The 21,999-nt window shown below is 41.0% G+C and overlaps 1 protein-coding gene across 7 annotated transcripts in view; it reads right to left on the bottom strand.

Annotated features, from left to right (window-relative positions):
- Nucleotides 1–1,093: 1,093 nt before the first annotated feature.
- Nucleotides 1,094–21,999, bottom strand: part of Mef2a (myocyte enhancer factor 2A) — an 88,412-nt gene continuing 67,506 nt past the window's right edge. For 3 of the 7 annotated variants that reach the window (XM_048329800.1, XM_048329798.1, XM_048329799.1), the window contains 5 exons: nt 21,676–21,863; nt 13,024–13,047; nt 10,312–10,438; nt 6,686–6,812; nt 1,094–5,140 (listed from right to left, as the gene is read on the bottom strand). In XM_048329800.1, coding sequence (XP_048185757.1) covers nt 4,795–5,140; nt 6,686–6,812; nt 10,312–10,438; nt 13,024–13,047; nt 21,676–21,863 — 812 coding nt within the window. In that variant the 3' untranslated portion in view covers nt 1,094–4,794. The remainder of the gene's footprint in view (nt 5,141–6,685; nt 6,813–10,311; nt 10,439–13,023; nt 13,048–21,675; nt 21,864–21,999) is intronic. The other 4 variants (XM_048329802.1, XM_048329801.1, XM_048329803.1 and 1 more) reach the window with 3 other exon arrangements.

The following is a 21,999-nucleotide window of genomic DNA, read 5'->3' as shown; positions in this document are numbered from 1 at the left end:
CCACAGATACCCATTCCTTACCACAGAACCCCAATTCATATGACTCTGGATGAAAACAGGTCATTTCTTCAGACATGTCCCATCCGTTGGTGAACATTCATGGAGAAACCCCTATCTTTTCAAGGTTTAACTAGCTTGGAGAAGGTATTTACTAAAGGGGAAAGAGGGTTGAAATCAGCTGCCCACAAGGTGAAGGTTATCCACCTGTAGAAGACTGACGGCATCACCTCCATGGTGCACTAAACACCTATCACTGCTCTGATGTTCTTGCCCACCACCTCATGCCAGTCCAGGAGAAAATATCAGAGAAACCCATACCTAAGTGGTCCTGTGACCTCCTGTGAGCCACCAGACGAATGAGTGAACTCAGGAGGTCACAGTCTGGCACGGGTAGCTCACTGAATAGCTAATTCTAGCTATTCAAGAGATTGAGATCTGAGGATTGCAGTTAAAACCCAGCCCAGGCAGGAAAGTATAAGACTCCTTAACTACCAAGAAAGTGAAAGTGGACCTATGGCTCAAAAGCTTAAGGGCTCTGCCCAGACCCAAGACCCAGAATTGGCACCAAAAACAATACTGCAAGTTCCTAGTCTGTTTTCCACCCTTGGGTCCCATGCTCTAGGCTTTATCGTAAGTTGTAAGTGGCAGCAGCCTCAACGGTACCTTTCAGCTGGAGCCCTGCACCGCAGCTAGGAGGCTGTGACCTACTGAGTTCACTCATTTTTTTTTTTTTTATAGCTATTTTACGAGAAAGGAAGCTATCCACTTTAAAGTACATACCCAAGGAAAGCTGCCTTCTCCTGTTTCTTCCTCGATACTATGTAGGTAAACTGGACAAACTTTCACCTCAGAAAACATAGCCTACCTAGGCTCACCCATGCCCAGGGGTAAGGGTGGCTAGCTGCTTCCTGAAGAATCCAGGGCTGCCTAGCACTGAGCCTGGTTGAGTTCTGGGTGGTCTCCTAAGCGCATCTCAAAATGAGGCCAAGGCCCTTAGGAGAGCGCTGGAAAAGGAGAGCGTTGGAGGAAAGGGCTGCCTGGTGGCCAGGCCAACATCTCCTGGTCCCCGGGGAAACATGACAGAGTCTGGGTGTGCGGTAAGAGCCAGGCTGTCTTTACTGGATGAGTGCAGGAGACAAACAGTTCACAACAACCGCTAGCATCATCTTAACCATTTGATAAAAAGTTCACTATAATATTTATTGTATAATGAAGAAAAAACAACACATTCAGGGAAAAAAATTGAGATTAACTTATTTTTCTTAAAAGGTTCATCTCAAGGATGGCAACAAAGTCCAGCTTGTGCCGCCAAACGGTTTTACATGATCAAACCGTGTACAGCTTCTTGTGTGAACTGTTGACTACAAACAATTACCAAATACATAAATCTTTTTTAAAAAAGCCATTTTAAATATAGCAAAGCAGTGTCTTCTTGCACAGCAAAGTGAAGAAAGTTTCTACAGAGAAATAAAAGTTTTACATTTGTAAAATCTTTTTTTTCACATTCTAATTATCTAGCTTTTTATGAGCCAATGCCAGGAGTTTTCAGGTTCCTTATTTACTATGTATTTCTTGTGTGCACGATGGTGAATACAGAAACTATGTGAATGCATTATTACTTGTCCTTAGGGTTAAAAGGAAATGGCAAAACATGTATTGTTCTCTTGGAACAAACCCCTGATTTAGTCACTAACACAATGGACATAATTAGGGCTCAAAAGATGGAGTTCTGATTGGGACCGCCTGTGTTCCCGCAAGGGTGACTTTCATTCTCAGTGCTGAACCACGCAGAGGACTGCAGGAAGGACAGCTGCTGGGGGCTTCCTCGAGTCAGGGTCGCAGAAGCTTTTGTTGTTTTAGCTTTACTAATAAAACATTTCATCTCAAGGAATACGATTCCTGTGATGGTGTCTTCTACAAAACACACGAGTCTAACAGGTCACAGGACTGCTTCTCAAGTCGCCCCATCAGTGTCTTCCTTGGTTAGGTTGGTTTCTACTGAGACATGTAGATGTGGATGTGTTCACACGTGGGTGTCTGGGTGAAGGATGTGTGTCGGGTCCATACACTCCAAAAATCACACTTGGGCGTATGGGAAAAAAGGTTAACAGTCAAATATTCAGTTCCTGAAAACGGAATACATTGTTACTTGGTCAGTATAATTTAAATACAAACTCCGAGCCTTGTGTTATAGAATTTTAGAAAAACAGTAGTTGTACTGATTATAAACCTGCATAGAAAGAAAGACTATTAAGATACAGTCAGAAAAGCCATCTCATAAGGCACACAAGAAAATAGACAGTAAATGTGAATGTGTTAACTCCTATTCCAATATACAGCAGAAGTTCATGAACATGCATAAATAATAACAAAAGGATCACTTAACACTTCCCAAGTTATAAATGGTTTACAAAGTGGTAAGGATTATCTTGGATATTCAGTGTTGGGAGACTGTCTTGATTCAATGAGGGGTGACTTTATGAAGAAATATGCCTGTAAGTAGTTCAATTAAGTACATTTAAAAAGAAAAATGAATTTTTTTTTCCTGAATAAGAGCCAAATGTCTATGCTGATGCAAGGAGATAGTATATCATCCCCCTTCCTCTTTTGTTTCTACCAAAACTAACTACGGAAACTGCCATGATAACAGAATCTGGGCAGCCTGAGAGCCGCACGCTAACCCTGTTCCTGACATACTCACAGGCAGTCAGGAAGTAGCTGATGATTCGTCACAAACATCAGATGAGGAAAATGTCAGAAGGACATCCCTTAGGGGAAATAAAGTGTAGTAAAAAGTATAGGTAGCTGCTCGGCGTTAAGTTTAAAATATAAAATAGCAGCACTTATTCAGCCTTCTTTTAAGTTTCTCAGGAAAAGGCGTATTTAAAAATCTACAATAAAAGCTATACGGGACTTTGAATTCTATTCATGGCACAAGCCCAGAAGACGGATGGACGGCCCTCAGCAAACTGAGGGCGGCACTGGGCTCCGGCAGGATGGCAGGGCACACCCCGAGTCTGGAGCTGCTCCCCCACGCCGGGGCCGGGCCCAAGAACAGAGGCGTGCGCAGCAGTGTGTTCTGGAATGAGCTATGCCATTCCATGTTAGAGCGTCAGCAAACAGTTCCTTTCCCTGTGAATATTTTCCCTTAATCAGTTACCACTTAGAAAACCTTTGTGCTCATCTACTATATTTTGCCATTTTTCTAATATTAATTAAGTTAGGTCATCTTTTTCTACTATATTTTCTTCCTCACAAAAGGCAAGTTTTAAATGCCTTATAAAATCTGTTACAACACATTTTATATTTATGCAGGATGAACTTAACACCAATTTTTGCCACTTTGCTATTTATGTACACATATAAAATATATAATGATGCTCACCCCATATAGCACAAAGATTACAACGTAACGTTACACATTCACCACCAGTGAGGGGAGAAACCCCTTTATACAATCCTCTGAAAAAACTGGGCTAATTAATAATTAAAATTCAAAGTACAGTATATTTAACAAAATAGTAAATATTAAACAGTGAATACTCTACTTAATAAGGACTTCGCCTTTTCCCCCCAAATTGGCGGCAATCCACAAAAATATACTTTTTAATCTGGTGACCATACAATACATAGGTACTTACATCAAAGGTGATAATATATTTAAGATGCTATGTACACAAAAGAGTTTGGCTCAATTTTAATTTACATATAGAATAATAAGTGTTCATGGCTTTTTTTTTCCAAGGTTCTGCTTGCAAGATATTTTTGTTTTATTTCTCCCCTCTTAAAATAAAACTAAAAAGTCAAAACAAGATAAAGCTATTTTCTAAAAAAAAAAAAAAGTTACAACATCAGCTTTGGCTTATATAAATAATTCATAGCAGAATGTGTTCAAAAGTAGTGAATATAATTTTATATATAGTCATCAATTCATAAGGGTGTTTTCTTTCATATAAAATATACATGAGCTAAAATCAGTTTAATTTTTAAGATATGAATGTAAAAAGAAACTTCTGACATATTCCAATTATAACTTAATATATTAATTTTATCTTGTTAATGCTCTATATTTCTAGGCTAGTATTTTCTGCATATCTCATGCGTGTTTTATATTCTTTCTTTCTTTTTATTTAGCTAAAGATCAGTTCTTTGACCCGATACATTTTTGCACGTGCAAAACAGTTATGTGTGGGGCTTTTTGTTTTTTTTTGTTTGTTTGTTTGTTTTTAATATCAACAGCCCTTTTCCATGCACCTCTTTGCAATAGAGACCCATGCCAGGTTGGGTAATTAATACAAACGACATTTATGTACAGTATTGCTTTCTTGGTTCCTGCTTTTCTACTGCTCTGTTCTACAAAGCATTTTCTGAAGTAACTACAGTCACCACACAGTTAAATAAAACAAGTGGGGCCCTCTAGGTTTCTGCAAGCTAGTGTGGGAGAATTATATATGGGTACACGTTTCTCTGCAAAAACTGGTTACCATATGAAACAAGTAGTCCAAGGAAGTGCCAGACTTGTCTGTGCCTACAGGGTGCTTTGTCTGCCGGGGACCCACATCTGCAGATGTGCCCACATCTGCAGACCTACAGGGAATTTGCAGTAAGTGCCTGATTTTGTGTCTGCAACACACACCCACACATACACACTCACACTCGCATACATATATATGGAAAGGGATATATATGTATGCATATACATATAAATATATTTAACTCATGTCCTTATTTACCAATTTAGATATGTAGGGCAGTTCACTGCGATAACACAAGTACAAACGCAAGCCGGAAGCCCTAGGTCACCCACGCGTCCATCCTCATGCGCTTTACAGAGGGGCTTTCTCTGTCCTCAGCATTTGGAGGTCGGCCCAGCACAATTGGAGAATGGAAGTCTCCCCGTGGATCCTCCCGGTCGCTGCCATCATAGGAGCTGCTGGAGCTGCTTAGACTGTCCACGGGGGAGCGCCCCATTTCCTGCCGGGGCTGGGGCTGGGGAGGTTGTGGCGGTGGTGGCTGCTGCTGCTGGAAGCCTGAGGGGGTCATTCGATCCCGGGGAGGTGAGATTGGTTCTGACTTAATGTTGATGTTTTGGTTGGTGTTAATGGACAGATTCGAACCCTGAGATAACTGGCCTCCAGCGCTGAAGGAAACAAGAGAGAGGAAGTTATTTGGGAGTGAGGGTGGGGCACTCAGTGCTATTACAAACTTTGCTTGCCTGAACACAGTCCAGGGCCTAAAATCCTGGCAGAAACCCCCCCCCCCCAAGCTAGGCTTTGCTATCTCCTTCTTTCAAGTGAGACACAAGAAGAACTGCATCTCCCCAGATGACATCCTTGGCAGTTTGTGAAACAGTTTCAGTGTCTAATTCTGTGCTCCGAAAAGACAGAGGTGCACTGGCGTCTCCTCCCTCAGCACTCCCCCTGCTCGGCACGTGGCAGGTGCAGCAGCGCATCCTAGTCTCCCAACTTGGAAAAGAGGTGCAAATTACTACCAGACTTACTTCCCACGGAAGGAAACCGACCCAGAAAAGCTGAGGAACTCTGACCGGGACAAAAGGGCATGCTCTGGGACGAAGGAGCCAAGCTCTTCTCATCTGTTCTCCCAGGGCCTTTTGTTGTTAGCTATTTCCAGTTTTTGAGACTCGACCTCATTATGGTGCTCAGGTCAGTCAAACCAACTCCTGGGCTCTTCAAAATACACAGTCCCTCCTAGCTGGGACTACAGGTGCAAAAAGATGCACAGGACAGATGTGAGAGTCAACAGTTGTCTAGGCAAAAGCTTTTCTGAGTTACTCTGCTCCTTTTCTAGTGACATAAGTCTCAAGAAAATGACTGAATATAATAGGCATACAGAGTTACTTCAGAATTCAGGAGGATGCATTCCTGGGATGAGGCACTTTAGGCGGGAGGCTGGGAGGCCAGGGTGCCCTGCTGCCCAGAGTAGGCGCCAGACAGCCAGTGCAGTCTGCTGTGCTGTGCTGTGCTACAATGCCCTCTCTTTTGCGAGCTCATGGCCCCCTGGCCCACAGGCCTAATGTCATCCTGCTTCAACACAGAGCTGCCCCTTCACGATGCTGCTCAGGAGCTGGGTCTCTTCTGCCCCCTTCACTGATGCTCTTATGTTCTCACACCCTGCCCAGAGCAACATTCTTTCTGTGAGTGAGGTGTGGTGAGGGCACTGGGCTGTGACCAATCACACGAACCTCATGGAGCCTGACTCACATGGCATACAGATCCCTCTTCTCCCCTGAGATCGAGGGAGGGAAGACAGACACGGGCGCATCTCCCTCTCCTCCACCTCTCCTTTTCTCCAGTCAGTGGAGCAGGGAAGGCAGGCAGGGGAGTCGGATGCCTTCGTGCTGAGCTGCCTCTCTATAAGCAGTGGAGTCAGAGGCAGGTGCTGGTGGGCAGGGTGAGGAAGCCATGTTCTCTTCAGTCCTTAGGTAGGTGAGAGCACAAGGTACGGGTGCCATCTGCACCATGGACACCAGCTGAGTGTCTACCTCAGTATGTCGGGAAAGAAGAGCTTTGCCCCTGAACTCCTTCAAGGAATGCCTGCTTTGCTCAGCATCTAAATTACTACTTAGTGCCATGGTAGGAAACTATCATACCTGTGTCCATGTCAAAAGAATCGTGGCAGGGTTACTGACATGAGCAGTCAAAAGGGCCGCGGGCCAGTTACTCACACGAGAGAGCTGAGGGCGGCTTGTCCGAGGTGGTGCTGCTGCCAGGCCGACGCCTGCCCCAGGGATAGCATGCCGGGGGAGGTGAAGCCCTGCAGTGCTGACAGGTCCGCGCTGGTCAGCGAGTAATCTGCAGAGAGAAGCCAAGGCTGCTATCCAGAGCTGTACCCAGGGCAGTGTTATTTTAAACAAGCCTGCCATATTGGAACAAGGAGAAACAGTGGAGGTGGTCCAGACTGAATCTGGATCGGGAAGGCTTGAAGAAGCGCAGGGGCACAGGAAAGACACAATATCCACGGGTGCCATGCTTAGTGACCGACACAGACATCAGGCACAGCTTCATACGACCCACTGCCCTCAATTTCAGTGCTGCTTCTGGACAGCGTGCCAGATCACGCCAGTGTGATGAAAAACTGTGTCACAAGAGTATTTGACATGAATGCCTTAGTCATAATTAACTGTGACCAAGATTTATTAGTTATCACTCACACATACAGAGTTATTTCAGCTCATCATTAACACTTGGCTTTTCCCTTTAGTTCAAAAGACAGGTGGCAAAAACTCTTCTACTTTTAACTTTTCTCTCTGTCTCAAGAGAGGTGTTCAGAGAAGTTGGTGTGCCTAGTGAATTAGCATTTTGTGAAAAGAAAAAGGAACTCAGTTGAAGCTGTAGAGCTGGTATGCTGGTCTTTCAGGACCACCCTTTCTTGGACTTTAAGCTGAGAGTGTGTCCGCTACCCCTTTCCTCTGAGGCCGGCCCCACCCTCTCCAGCCACTACTCTCCCCTGGCCTCCTGGCCCTCCAGTAACCACCTTGGCATGTCCACTAGGATGCTATTCCACTCCTCAAATATGACATGTCCCAACTGCCCCTACACGTTCTTCCTTAAACACTCTAGAATTCTGTAAATGATGCTAACACACACCCATGACTGGTGCCAGAAAGCTGTGGTATGATCCTGCTGGCTTCACTTTTCACTCCCACCATCAACCATCAGGTCTGCTCGGCTCCCTCTACCGCTGCTCATGCCAGCTGGCTTCTCTGCATCCCAGCCATTGCTACTGGGACCACTGTACTGTACTAGACTCTCACGTGGCTTCCTGCTCACTTCATCCAGAGAGACACCAGAGCCAACGTGATATTTTTATACAACAAAATATGATCATGGCACTTGCTTACTTAGCAGCCAAAACAATGTCCTAAAATCCACAACATGGCCCCCAAATGCCTACTTCTTCTCCAGTCCACGCCTGACCACCATGCCAGCATCCCTCTCTCTATTCTGTCCAGCTAAGTCCTGAACTCACCTCTGTGTCCTGGTGGGCTTTTCTAGAGTTGCCTGCCTTGTGTCTTTCCCAAAAAACATCTGCAGAACCGTTGCACAAATGCCTTTTTCAGCTGGGAGTGATGCTACCTCAGTAGCATGAGAAGTTCTCCAGGGATTCCTTGCAGACACTATTTTACTTTTATTTCAAAAAGTGCCTTCTTACTCATCCCATTAGCTTCTGCCTGACATGGACTTGACACTAAATATCTACAAAAAGTAGGTGATATATCCCATATATATCAGGACAAGTGTTTTTAAAAGGCATATATGTTAAAGATAATAGGGCAAAGCCAAGCTGAATAGCCTTTCTGAGGAAGAGAGCAGAGATAGTCAAAAGACAGAATTAGACTGGAACCAAGGGAAACGTGATTTCATGGGGGCCCGACTCCACTTTTGTATGTTTCTGCAATTCATTTTTTTACTTTAGACAATATATACACACAATACTTTATTGTATGTAATATATATATAATATCTTTCTAATTTAATGGTGTTTATATAATTCAGTATTGTTGAATGTCTGGGTACTGAGAAAATCCTGTAATGACATGCAACCTACTTAACACCTACTCCAAACTTTACCTCTCAGCCTCTGAACCGCTAGTCTCTGAGCAACATCATTCCTACTTTCTCAATTTCACAGTATAAACTTGAAACCTCAGCAGAACAGCACCCTCCCCAAGGGTAACCAACCAACCATTTCCTATCTCTTTAGGCAGAATAAACTCCACAGCAAAGTCATGTCCCTAGCAAGGTATCTCTCATTTTTGCAGGTGGTTCATGTACTGAAAACAACTTTCTATCACTGTTTAATCCCTGGCTTTACTCTAGAACCTGTTCTGTGTAAGACACAAATACAAGGCTACTATTCGTAGACCCTAAGCTAGTTTGCAGTTAGCAGATTTTGGCATTTTTCTTTTCTTTTCTTTTTGAAAGATCAAATTGAGAGTCTTTATTAAAAGGCCAGTGACTGCATGGTGGACTCCTGTCTTAAAGACCAGCAGCCCTGCGAATATACTTAACACTGTCAGAAAACTGAGCCATGAGAACTGGAGAGGAAAGAAAAAGCAGACAAACAATAGCAATAAACCAGACCAGCTCCAATGGAGAGCTGAAGTGGGACACCATGGTGACCAGAGAGGAGCCAGGACATGAACACGGAGACATGAGGCAAGGTATAATGGCTCATTTTAAACTTTTTTTTTTGTCTTTTTTCTTTTCTTTTTGGTACTGAGGATTGAACCCAGAATGATGCAGTTACTAGGCAGGTGCTTTGCTTCTGAGCTATAACGCAGCCCCTTTGGCATTTTTCTTATACTGACTGCTGAAAAAGTAGTGGATATTTTTCTACAGGGTTTTTCTTTTTCAAAAACCTTTTCAAATTATTTCCGTTTTGAGAGTTTGAACTAGAGCTTGAATTAAAATGGTAATTTAACACATCAGCTGCTCTCCCTCAGCTCAGGTAGCTCCAGACAGCAGTCCGGGAGCAGTGTGCCAAAGCAGTTACCACGCGGGCTAAAATTAGTTCATCTCTACCACAGTGTACTTAGAAAAGTAACTTCCCTGCAGTGCTGTCTCTGGATAGCTGGCAAGACATCATTTATGGCCTTCTTCCTTGTTCCTGTGAAGTAGCAGGTGTCTGGCTCAGGTAGGATGAGAGGGAAACTACAGGCCAGCAGGGGAACCGCTGCAGACTGGCGCTCTCCACACTGCCTTTTTGGCCAGCAGCACTGCTCCCACCATTGTGACAGGATCACCCCTTCCTACAGCCCCCCACATTCAGGCACTTTAATGAGCTGTGTTAGTAGAGACCAGGGAGGGTAAAGGTCTTCTTAGCAGTGAAAGGTGCTTGGCTGGGGTCCTTGCTTTACCCCTTAGGGGCAATGACAGCCCACAGGAGTAGTTACGGAGGAAAACACACCTAACCTACTCAGCTAGCAACTGTCATATCCCAGAAGGGACTCAAGGTCTTTTCCAAAACACAAAGACTAGCAATTTTTTTTCCCCCTCAAAGCTAAGAGCAAGGTATTGTGCAGTGAGAAACTATATGAAAATATCTGAGCAACGCACAGGGCACTGCCATCCATGAGTTGGCAGGCACTGTCAACTCCTCCTCCTCCCAATGTATTTTCTGTAACCTTTAAATGTTAGGATGTATTTTTAAAATACACCCAAGTTTGAATCGAATAAACTACAGGTGCCTTATTTCAATGCATGTAGAGTTTCAATAAACCCCATTGAAGCACACGTGGACCACAAAACAGAAAGAGCAAAAGCCAGGAAGAGGCCTGGGGCGGCTCACCGGTGTTGTAGGCCGTCGGCATGGCAGAGTACACGAGTCCCTGTGGAGGCAGACTGGGGGTTGTCACAGACACCACTGGGGTAGCAAGAGGTTGAGTGGCTTGAGAACTGCTTATCCTTTGGGTATTCTGTGAGAGATCAGAGAAAAGAATAAGTGTTATTATGTGTGCTTAGGTTCAGTCTCATTACTTTTCAAGTAACTTTCAATTTAAATGTGATACTTTTCACAGTTTTATGTGAATATCATTATTTCCATAAAATACTAAGGGGAATAATTACTTAATTTCAAGGGCCCTGTTTTTACATTAAGTATTCACTGTTCCTTCTTAAATTGTGGCTTATGAATGTCAGAGGCACAGCCTTAAAATAGAAACTTACCTTCTGAGAGTTCGCACTTCATGTGCTAGTATGAGGACTTGAAGTCACTGCAAACATTGCTAGGCTCCTCTAAATGAAAAGTGTGCAGGTGCTGCTGAGAGCAAAGGTCATGTGTATACATGGGAATTCTAAGTTCATGACCACAGGAACCATGAGTGTCGGTCTCTGCAGAACTGATGTTATAGTAACATGGTTTGGAGTTAGGGCTTTGGAGTGTAGCTTGTACTCTGATTTTCTGTTCTGATTCTGCATGTGACTTATTTTGTTTTTAAACAGTAGAGCTAGATCTGTATTCCATTGGTCCTTCTGAAAGGGGAAGCTTTCAGTAGAGAGCTTTTAAATAAAGAACTGCTGAGAGGGCTGTGAATATATCACTATTAAATGCTCACTGATTGCAGCTACACAGTAGATGCCAAATTGGAAGTGAAGAAAATAAGAGAACTATTAAACAATAAAGTTGGCTTAAGACAGCCATAGTCTTCTAGGTGTAGGAGTATGATAGACTCAAGTTTTTCCTCACAGAATTACAAGTAATTTTTTTCAAAAATGAAACATCAGAGGAACAGAACAGATTCCACAGCTAGTATGCAAGAAGGTCAAGGCACAACTCCAGCTTAAGTGCTACACAAATGAAGATAGATTGTTAGATAATTGATATTTCAAAATCTAAGCCACAACAGTAAAAGTGCATCTCAGTGCTCTGGGATTTTGAAGAGTTAGAATGCGACTTGGTTTTACCTATCATTTTCAGAAGGATGAGATGAAGGTATCTGGCTAAGTACTTGAAAAATAATCATTTGAGGAACTTGATCTCAGTTCATTCGTTTGTTCCTCCCCCCACCTTCTTTCTTTCTCTCCCTGCACCACCCCCCCACCCCCCGGGGATAAAACTCAGGGTCTTGAATATGTGAGGCAAGCACTCTACCACTGAACTACACCCCCAGAAAACTTGGCTTATTACTTCTGGTTTATCTTTTCTGGCCTCAGAGGATGCCAAAAAAAATCATGCAGTGTATGGACATTCTGCTTGAATTTTAGTGACAGGTTCACTACTTCTTAAACCTGGGGAAATCATTCAGTCTTTATGACCTGTAATTTGTCATGTAGAGAAGATAGCAATCTTTGTCCTGCCTGCTTACAGTGCTACAGTGGGAACCAAAATAATATGTCAGAAATGTACTTAAATCCCTAATTTCAGCAGCACTGGGTTTTGTGTGAGTAAGTGACTTTTGAAACCACTAGGGGGCAACATAGTGCCGGATAATCCAAGAAGCATTTAGGACACCTTAAGGGAGTACACAGATAAAGCTAATACAATTATTTCAATCTAAATCCTAAACTCTTATAAAGAGTAACATTTGCTATTAATTGTGGAATCATTAAGCAAATATCATTTCTCCCAAACATATTCATAAATTCTAATACAACATTAACAGCTAACCAATATGACACTACATTCAAAACGAATCCCAATGCTAAAAACAATCTCCTCTTCTTACATAAAGAGAAATCAAACTGTGCAAACACACCAGCATGCATGTAATAGCAAAATGTAAATAAAACCAATCGAGCCTTTATCCCCCATGCTCTCATGCACTCAGCCCTGTCCATCATGAAAACTGAACACTTTTAGTCATCTAATAAGCAGTTGAAGTTGGGTTTTAGTTCCCAATTAAGAAGTCAGTTATTTTTAGTCAAGTTTATTTTCCAGAGAAAAATTCAAAAGAGAACATTTGTTTTGGAAAAGTCATAGGAGCTGCTTTTCAGAACAGAGTGTTTTCTTTTAGAAAAGTAAATTTGTGTATGTTCAATTACAGATATTCCTTTTAGTAAACAGGGAACCCCCGTGTGGTTCGGACTGTCTCACACAGGATGAAATAATTCCAACTCTGAAAAAGGTGACCTCACCAAAAATGATGTAATCTCTTTGAAAGAAAGAGAAAAAAAACACAAGACTCTGTTACAATCTGAGGAACTTTGAGGATGAAGTCATTTTCTAAAAATACTTCAATAATTTGGAGCGCTATATAAGGTATTTCGTATATTTTCTTAAAAACAAACAAACAAACTTAACAAGTGCCCTGTGCTCATGGACAGCTGTTTTTAAAGGCTCTATTCCAATGTTCCTTCCAACAAATAAGTCAACAAATAATTATAAACAGGAAGATTACAGAGTACGTAGGACTAGAAGATTGCTTTCTTCAATCAGTGTTTGGATAGTGATTAATAAAAAATATTGTGTAAACAAAGGAACATTGGTTAAATAAAAACATTTAAGAGAATTAGTACTTTCCATATACTTTTTCAACTCCATTCAAGCAGAACCCACACTCACCAACTCCAATTCCTCTTCCTCCGACTGGACTCAGCACATAAGAGGAATAAGAGAGTTACTAAGACTGTCAGGACTAGCAACGCAATCTTTCTTCAGGAAAACAGCACTTGGACACAAGCAATTTCTTGAAACTCTACAATGATGATTATATACATAACTAAGAGAAATACAAATTCTCTGGGGCAGGTCTTAAATCTCCTGCCCCCCCTCTCCCTTACCCCAATCTTCTCTTATAAGGCTAACCTCTCCTATGCACAGCTGTATTCCTGGGACATCTAGAAAGCTCGTAATCATGAGTGCAGTCCATAGTTGGGAGTCCTGAGAATATTCTGTACTTACAACTCAATCCTCCGTCACTATCCTACACCTGGTGCACAGCGCCTGCATCTCCTGCCAGACTCTGGACTCCCTGGAAGAATATACCTATTATGTGCTGTTTCCCACAGGAGCCACCAGTGTGATGAGATGACAGGAACTCAATAAATATGATAGTTTTAAATAACATTTTATGTATGGTTACCATTTGTAAACAACAGCTTTTTTAGTTGTGATTGTTGGTTGTGGGGCTTGGGGTGCTGTCCCTGAACTTTTTTGCTCAAGGCTAGTACTCTACCACTCTGAGCCTCTGCATCACCTTGGGTTTTCTAGTGGTTAATTGGAGTTCAGTGTCTTACAGACTTCCTTGCCCTGGCTGGCTTTGAACTGAGATCCTCAGATCTCAGCCTCCTGAGTAGCTAGGATTACAGGCATGAGCTGCTGGTGCCCAGCCAAACAATAGCTTTGATATAAATACAATACTTTTAGTAGCATAAGAACATGTGCACAAGAAAACAGACTGGAGAAAAAAATGAAGTGTTAAGTCATAAACAGTAAAGAAATCAATGTGGCATACTTTGCTCCTTTTCTTCTATACATTTGAAAAATATTACTATGGTGGAAAGTCTACTTCTTCTATTTTTTCTCATTTTACTTACTTAAGCAATTGTGGTTGTTGTTTTTTTTTTCCCCAGTCTGTGGAAAGTGTCTTTATAAGCAACCTTGATATATGAAGCCCTAGTCTCTCCAAGCTGGTTTCTCTGCAAGTGAACAGGATGCAGGAGAAGGGAGGCTGACTATCATTCTACTCCGCCTGCTGCTGCTTTCTCAAGTATGGATTAAATGCTGGGTGTTTGGGTTTTTTTTGTGTGTGGGGGGCGGTGGGGTGTGCTAGTCTTGGAGCCTCAACTCAAGGCCTGGTGCTGCCCCTGAGCTTCTTTTGCTCAAAGCTTTCACTCTATCATTTGAGCCACAGTACCACTTCAAGCTCTTTGGGGGTAGTTTATTGGAGACAAGAGTCTCACAGACTTTCCTGCTGGGGCTGGCTTTGAATCATGACCCTCATATCTCAACAGCCTTAGTAGCTAGAATTATAGCTGGTGCCTAGCCTATATTAAATGCTCTTTATCTCTTCTATTACACAATGAGGACATTTTCATAGCTACAGGGACACACATCACAATACCACCAAGCACTGTGTACACAAAATATATAATTTTCACTTTCATCTACAGGGACAAGAGTGTGAATAGTTTCTATGGCAATTTTGACATTTCCTGCAGAGGCTTCACCACTTTAATAAAAAACACGTAGCAGTTTCTAAACTGTCTAAATGGAGTTTGGCGTTAAACTTTTCAGTTTACTAATACTAATAATTCTTTTGCGGGGGGGGGGCAGTCCTGGGGGTTAAACTCAAGCACTGTCCCTGGCTCCTTTTTGCTGAAGGCCAGCACTCTACAACTTGAGCCACAGTGCCACTTCTGGCTTTTTCTATATATGTGGTACTGAGGAATGGTCCCCAGGCAAGCACTCTACCACTAGGCCATATTCCCAGCCCTTAGCAATTCTTATAAACATATTTCATTTAAGAGAAACTCTTAAGTCTTTATTTTTGAGTGACCCTGCAGTCCCTGAGGTGGGCCAAATGGCCATCTAAGTGTACTTTGTTTGGGCTCTGTTTTTTGGCTTTTGTTCTGCATGTGTGTAAACTCTGTGATCAGAAATAACAAGCCGTAAAGAGCGCTCTCATATACTCAGTTTCCCCAGGGTAACATTCTGAAAAAGCATAAAGCCTTGTTAAAATGAAATAAAATAACGGAACTTAATGAAAGTTTTCTGATTTCACTAGTCTTTCTAGAAAGATCCTTTTCCTGTGGACCTCAAATGCCTATCTTCAGTCTCTTCTGGTAGGTAACAATTCATCCATAATCAGTGTTTCATGACTTTGGCACAATGCTTCCCTGGTGTCCTGTAGAATGTCTCTCAAATGGGGTTTGTCTCAGACAGAGGGCAAGGACTTCTGGAAAAAACAGAGCTATATGACCTATCAGAAGACAGATGTCATCTTTTTGTCTTATTAACAGCAATGTTAAGCTGATCCTAAATTAAGCAAGTGTCTTCCAGGATTCTCCACTGTAAAATCACTACTTTCTCCTCTGTAACTAACAAATACTTGGGGAGAGATATTATTTTTTTTTTTTTTGGCCAGTCCTGGGCCTTGGACTCAGGGCCTGAGCACTGTTCCTGGCTTCTTCCCGCTCAAGGCTAGCACTCTGCCACTTGAGCCACAGCGCCGCTTCTGGCCGTTTTCTGTATATGTGGTGCTGGGGAATCGAACCTAGGGCCTCGTGTATCCGAGGCAGGCACTCTTGCCACTAGGCTATATCCCCAGCCCAGGGGGGAGACATTTTGAAGCTTTATAAATGTTAATCTTAAACTTTGGTCTGTTTGCAATATTTTGCATACTGACTTTGACCTGACCTTGCTAAAGTAACTGATTACTGGGAATTATAGAAAATTACCTCGTGTTAATTTTCTTCCTTCCGAATATTTTATTTTATTTCTTTTTCTTGCCTAACTATACTAAGACTTCTAGCACAAGGCTGAATGTTAATGGTGTTTATTTTTTTAAAAATCACTGCCTAACAAAAGAATGAATACATTCACCTTATTGTGTATTACCTGCTATAATTTTTATATCATTTTGTATCATTAGTTTACTGAGTTTTTATGTAATACGTTCTGTTAGTGTGTTGAATTGTGCTGGTGAATTTTCAAATGTAGAATCATCTTTGCATTCTTTGGATGAAACCCAGGTGATATGTACACTATTTGTTTACTAATATAAGATTTTTATGTCCAGTATTCAGAGGGGTACTGGTTTATAGTTGTCTTTTTCCATTCTTTTTTTTTTTTTTTTTTTGGCCAGTCCTGGGCCTTGGACTTAGGGGCCTGAGCACTGTCCCTGGCTTCTTCCCGCTCAAGGCTAGCACTCTGCCACCTGAGCCACAGCGCCCCTTCTGGCCGTTTTCCATATATGTGGTGCTGGGGAATCGAACAGAGAGCTTCATGTGTAGGAGGCAAGCACTCTTGCCACTAGGCCATATTCCCAGCCCCTCCATTCTTGATATTGATAACTTGGGACTATTTCGTGTCAATATGACAAGAGATAAATTGATCTTAAAAAACAACAACAACAACAAAAAAAAACCAAGGCTGGGAGTGTGGCTTAGTGGAAGAGTGCTTGCCTAGCTAGCATGTGTGAAGCCCTGGGTTCAATTCCTCAGCACTACATAAACAGAAAAAGCCAGAAGTGGCGCTGTGTCTCAAGTGGTAGAGTGCTAGCCTTGAACAAAAAGAAGCCAGGGGCAGTGCTCAGGTCCTGAGTTCAAGCCCCAGGATTGGCCAAAAACAAAACAAAAACAGACAGATTCAAAAAACAGTTTTCAGGGTTGACTGCTTTTCTTTACTGTTTCAGACTTTATTGTTTTCTGCTCTTTATTCATGCCTTTCTTGTGTTAAGTTTCTTAAGCCTTGATTACTGATTTGAGACCTTTTGTTTTTTGCTAATATAAACATTTAATGCTATAAATGGTCCCCCAGCAGTACTGGTTCTCAACATTTTAATGTTGTGTTTTCATTTAGTTTTCCTCTGAGGACCGTGAGTTATTTTTAAAAATACTATTCTTGAATTTCTAAATAGACTTTATTGTCTTTCTGATAGTGATCTCTAATTTGAAGATTGTGGTTAGAGAATACAATGTATATGCCTTCAAATCTTTGAAATTTGCTGAGGCTGGCTCGATGGGGTAGGATAGTATATCTTGTTTGGTTTTTGTGCCAATACTGGGATTTGAACTCAGGGCCTACCACTCTCTTTTAGCTTTCTCACCCCAGAATGGCCCTACTTGGGGCATATCTCCACTTGTTAAGCTGGTCTCTTGGTGAATATGCTGAGCTCTCGGGAAGGTATCTTGCCAAAGAAGTGGCAAGCTGGGAGCTGCTCCCATCAGTGAAGTCCCTGCTGAGTTTTCTACTGATTACTGAGGGAGGGATTGTCCAAGACTTCAATTACACTTGTACATTTTTAAAATCTAACCTTTTAGTTCTAACAGTTTTCACCTTATATTGTGAAAGTCTGTTGCTAGATGCATATCCACTAAAGGCAGCTATTTCTTGGAAAATGCACTATGTAATTAATGTCCCTCATTCCCTGATAATCTCTGTTGATCTAAGTCTATATTGTTGGAAATTTCTGTGTACTTTGGCTTTCTTTTGGTTACTGTGTGCATGGTGTATTTCACTATATCTGTTATGTCTTTATATTTAAAGTAAGTTTTTCTGTAGACAGCATTATTGCTTGGTATTGCCTTCTTTTAAAAAATAAATAGATGATCTGTCTTTTAAATGAAGTGTTCTAAACTCATTCAATGTAATTGTGTGGATAGATTTAAATCTAGTTTGTGTACAGGTCTACATGCATGTGTGAAGGAACATATGTACTCATTTATGGTACTGGGGATTGAACTCAAAGTCTTGTACTTATAAGACAAGTATTCTACCACTTAAGTCACACCACTAGTCTTTTGTTCTGGGGTTGTTTGTCTGATACAGTCTCATACCAACTTTGTCCAGGATGGCTTCAAACTGTAATCTTCCTACTTCTACCTCCTGAGTAGCTGAGATTCTAGACAGATACTATAATACCTGGCTATGTTGCTTTTTAAAAAATATTGTTTTATCTATTCTTTATTTTTCACTTTTTTTTGTAGACTGTAAGATAATTTGTTGTCTCACTTCTTCTCTTAACTGACTTATACACACACACACACACATACACACACACACATACTCCCCCCCATTCTTCTCTCCTACCCATTGCTGTCATATGTTTTTACATGTGCTGTACACCCAAAATTTATTGGCATTTTGCTTAATCCAGTTGGCTATATTTTAGGGCAATTAAAAAAAGAAGAAAAAGCACGCAGATCTTAATTTCCAGTGCCATTCTCCAACAAAAGGAACAACGGGTTCCTTGGAGAAATGACTGTGTCTTGGCCTGGTGTAAAAAAATTCATTAAATGAGCCAGAAATAAATATTGCCTATTCCTACAAATTTCATAAGGTTATGGTATGTCTATAGGATATAAAAACCAGGTTAACAGTTACCGAAATCTAAAGCTGGAACAATTTGAATAGCATTAAAAAAAGTGGTATTACATTATTAGCTAAAATATAAATGCTTATGAGCCTATATTTATATAAGTAATTAAGGAAGAATAGATACATTTTTGGCACCGAGGAACTCTGATTTCTGTAGAAACTTTTGTCCAAGTGTTTTATCAAGAAGGCAGAGAGTTAACTCCTAACTTTTTTTTTTTTTTTTGCCAGTCTTGGGGCTTGAACTCAGGGCCTAGGCACTGCCCCTGAGCTTTTATTGCTCAAGGCCAGTAGTACTCTACCACTTGAGCCACAGTGCCACTGTGGCTTTTTCTGTTTATGTGCTGCTGAGGAATTCAACCCAGGGCTTCATGTATACGAGGTAAGTACTCTACCACGAGACCATATTCCCAGCCCCCTTCTCACTCTTAAGAGTAGAATTCATAGAGAATTTCCTTTCAAAGACTACAGTGTGAAAAGGTAAAAAAGAGTAGGTTTACAGCAGAGAAATCTGTGAGTAAATACATGGGTGGCCAAGTTAACATCAGCAGTAATTGGTTGGGTTGATACTGGCTAACCCTGACATGATGAAAATGACACCTTATTATGTATGGCTTCCTTATTCTAACCAACAAAACCCATGCTAATTACATGAAAAACATCAGGCAAATCTCAATGGAGGAACATTCTATAAAATACAATACTCCTTATAAAGTTAAGGAATGTTTTAGGAACTATCATAACCAAGTAGAGTCAAAGAAGATATGACTACTAAAATAAATATTTCCTAGACTGGATCTTCAAACCGAAAAAGAGTTAAAACTAAGAAAATTTGAATAAAGAATAGCTTTTAGTTGATAATAATCCATCAACATTGGTTAGATTCAACAAATGTACCATACTAATATATGAATAGGAAGAACTGGGTATGGAATGTGCCATCTTTGCATTCTTTCTATAAATCTTTTTTTTTTTTCCAGTCCTGGGGCTTGAACTCAGGGCCTGGGCACTGTCCCTGAGCTTTTGGCTAGCACTCTACCACTTGAGCCACAGCACCACTTCCAGCCTTTTCTGTTTATGTGGTAGTGAGGAATCAAACCCAGGGCTTCATGCATGCTGGGCCCCATTCCCAGCCCATTCTTTCTATAGACCTAAAACTATTCTAAAATAAAAGGCTTACAGAAAGTATAAACAGAAAATCTTCATTTATCCCATTTCCACTGTTCTTTATTTCTTTGTCTAACACTCAAGTCTTTGTTGGCATATCCTTCCACAGGAGCCTTTCTTTCTTGGCAATCAATTCCCATGATTTTTGTTTGAGAAAGTCTATTTTGCTTTCATCTTTTAAACACTTTTTGTTGGGTTTAGAATTTGGGGCATATTAGATAAATTACTCCACTGTTGCCCAGCTTACAGTTTCTGAAGAGAAGTATGTATTACTTCTTATCTTTGTTCTCTATGCAATGTGTCCTGCCTTGTTTCTGGTTTCTCTAGTTGTCTTTAAGATTTTTTTATTTTTGCCTTTTGCTTTGCGCAGTCTGAGTGTATGTATATGTACATGTGTATCTGGTAGTTTTTATCCTACTTAGTATTTGTTATTATTACTTATTGTATTATTATTCCTGCTGTTTACTCTTTGGTATTCCAATTCCAATTATAAATGTTAAATGTAATCTGACAAAGTTTCCCAGTTCTTGGGTGTTATTTTTTTATTCTTCTTTCTCTTTGTATTTCAGCTTGAGTATTTCCTGCAGTTTACAGTCTATGTCTTTCTTTCTGCTGGTCTTGTGGTACAGAGTAATTTTAGTTCATTTTCTGGGAAGTGAACTGGGTTTGAGCTTCACCCCAGCTGCCTTTTTTGTTGGGGCACCACTGTCTTTCTCTAGACTCCCCACCAGATTGTTGTCCTAAAATCTCAGCACTCAATGGGCTTAAGGACAACTGTGAAAATGCTACATGTTCAAATTATTTTTTCATTATAAAGCTGAAAGCAATACATTTTTCAATATTTTGCATCTTTGAATAAGTATTTCTTTGCCATTTTGACACAGAGTATTAAGCCGTAAACAGATTAAAACTTAAAGGTCCTAGCCATATTTCACACTAGCATTTAGCTCAACTTTCATCTCTCCCTAGCCATGATCACAGGCCGTGACTAGAAAGAAGAATACATACATAGTGGTGTTTTAGAATCTACAAAGCATTAATATGAATGTAGAATCAGTACCTAAATCTGATAACATCCTTTCGCTTGACAAAAATGCACAAAATAACAAGTGTCACAGCTGCAAAGCAGAGTGACCCCTGCACCTTTTCCCACTCGTGTGCCAGAAGTCACACCATCTTCTATGTTAAAACGGTTGTAAAACCTGAATGTATAGGGTCAATTTTTTCTACCGGAAGCTAAGGACAATAAAAATATTCTCCTGTTTTTCACATATAAACACACAATTCAAAAGCACACTGTGTAGAGTAAGTAGAAAGGTGATTTGAGAAGAGGCATGCCAAGAAACTATGCAGAAAGCAACTCATTCAAGGGGGTATGCAGCTTTCTGCAGATATTTGACAAGAGTTATCTTTGGTATGTAGAATTTTTAATGAATTAGTATTTCTCACTGAAAAAAATGTAACCAATTACTAAAATTATAAAACTATGCTAAATACAGAGAAATAAATCATGTTTAACTTGTAAATGTAGGAATGAAATCTCTAAGCAAAGTGCCTAGTCTGGGAGGCTGAGAATGTGGCTTAGCAGTAGAGTGCTTGCCTAGCATGCATAAAGCCCTGGGTTCGATTCCTCAGCACCACATAAACAGAAAAAGCCAGAAGTGGCGCTGTGGCTCAAGTGGTAGACTGCTAGCCCTGAGCAAAAAGAAGCCAGGGATAGTGCTCAGGCCCTGAGTCCAAGCCCCAGGACTGGCACACGAAAAACGAAGTGCCTAGTCTCGTAAATTTAAAATGAAGCATAATGAACTCTCCATATTTGTCTTTAATTTTAAATAACTATTAAGCAAATTTACTTCCTTTCATCTCATAATTCAATTTTTGTGCAATTAAAATAGATTGATGTCTTAAAATGAATTCCGCAGAGGTATACACAACACCATTCCACAGGAAGATGCAAACTGAGAGCAAAAATGTGCAATTGAAAGAGTAATGTGGAGAGGTTCAGCTCACCAAGGGAGGCATCATGCCCTTGCTTGATGGGGGGATGACAACTCGAAGATCGGGCTTCCGACTGTTCATTCCGAGATTGCCACCACCTGGGGGAGGGGGAGACTTTGTAGGCATGACTTTGCCTAAACTATTTGCACCAGTATTTCCAATCAAATTTGGAGAAGCTCTTGAGTTTACAAATCCATTTCCTAGAGAGAGAAAAAAGTATTAATGTTTAATAAAGGACTATTAAAATGTTTTAGATTACTAAAGCTAAAATAGTGTTAATTGCTTATAAAATACATTTTAACTACCAATTTTATAAACAAAACATAAAGAACTTAA

Source organism: Perognathus longimembris, chromosome 20 (genome assembly GCF_023159225.1).
Source record: "Perognathus longimembris pacificus isolate PPM17 chromosome 20, ASM2315922v1, whole genome shotgun sequence".
NCBI classification, from domain to species: Eukaryota; Metazoa; Chordata; class Mammalia; order Rodentia; family Heteromyidae; genus Perognathus; species Perognathus longimembris.
The sequence above is the reverse complement of the archived record's forward strand: the minus strand, read 5'-3'. Positions and strand labels throughout refer to the sequence as shown.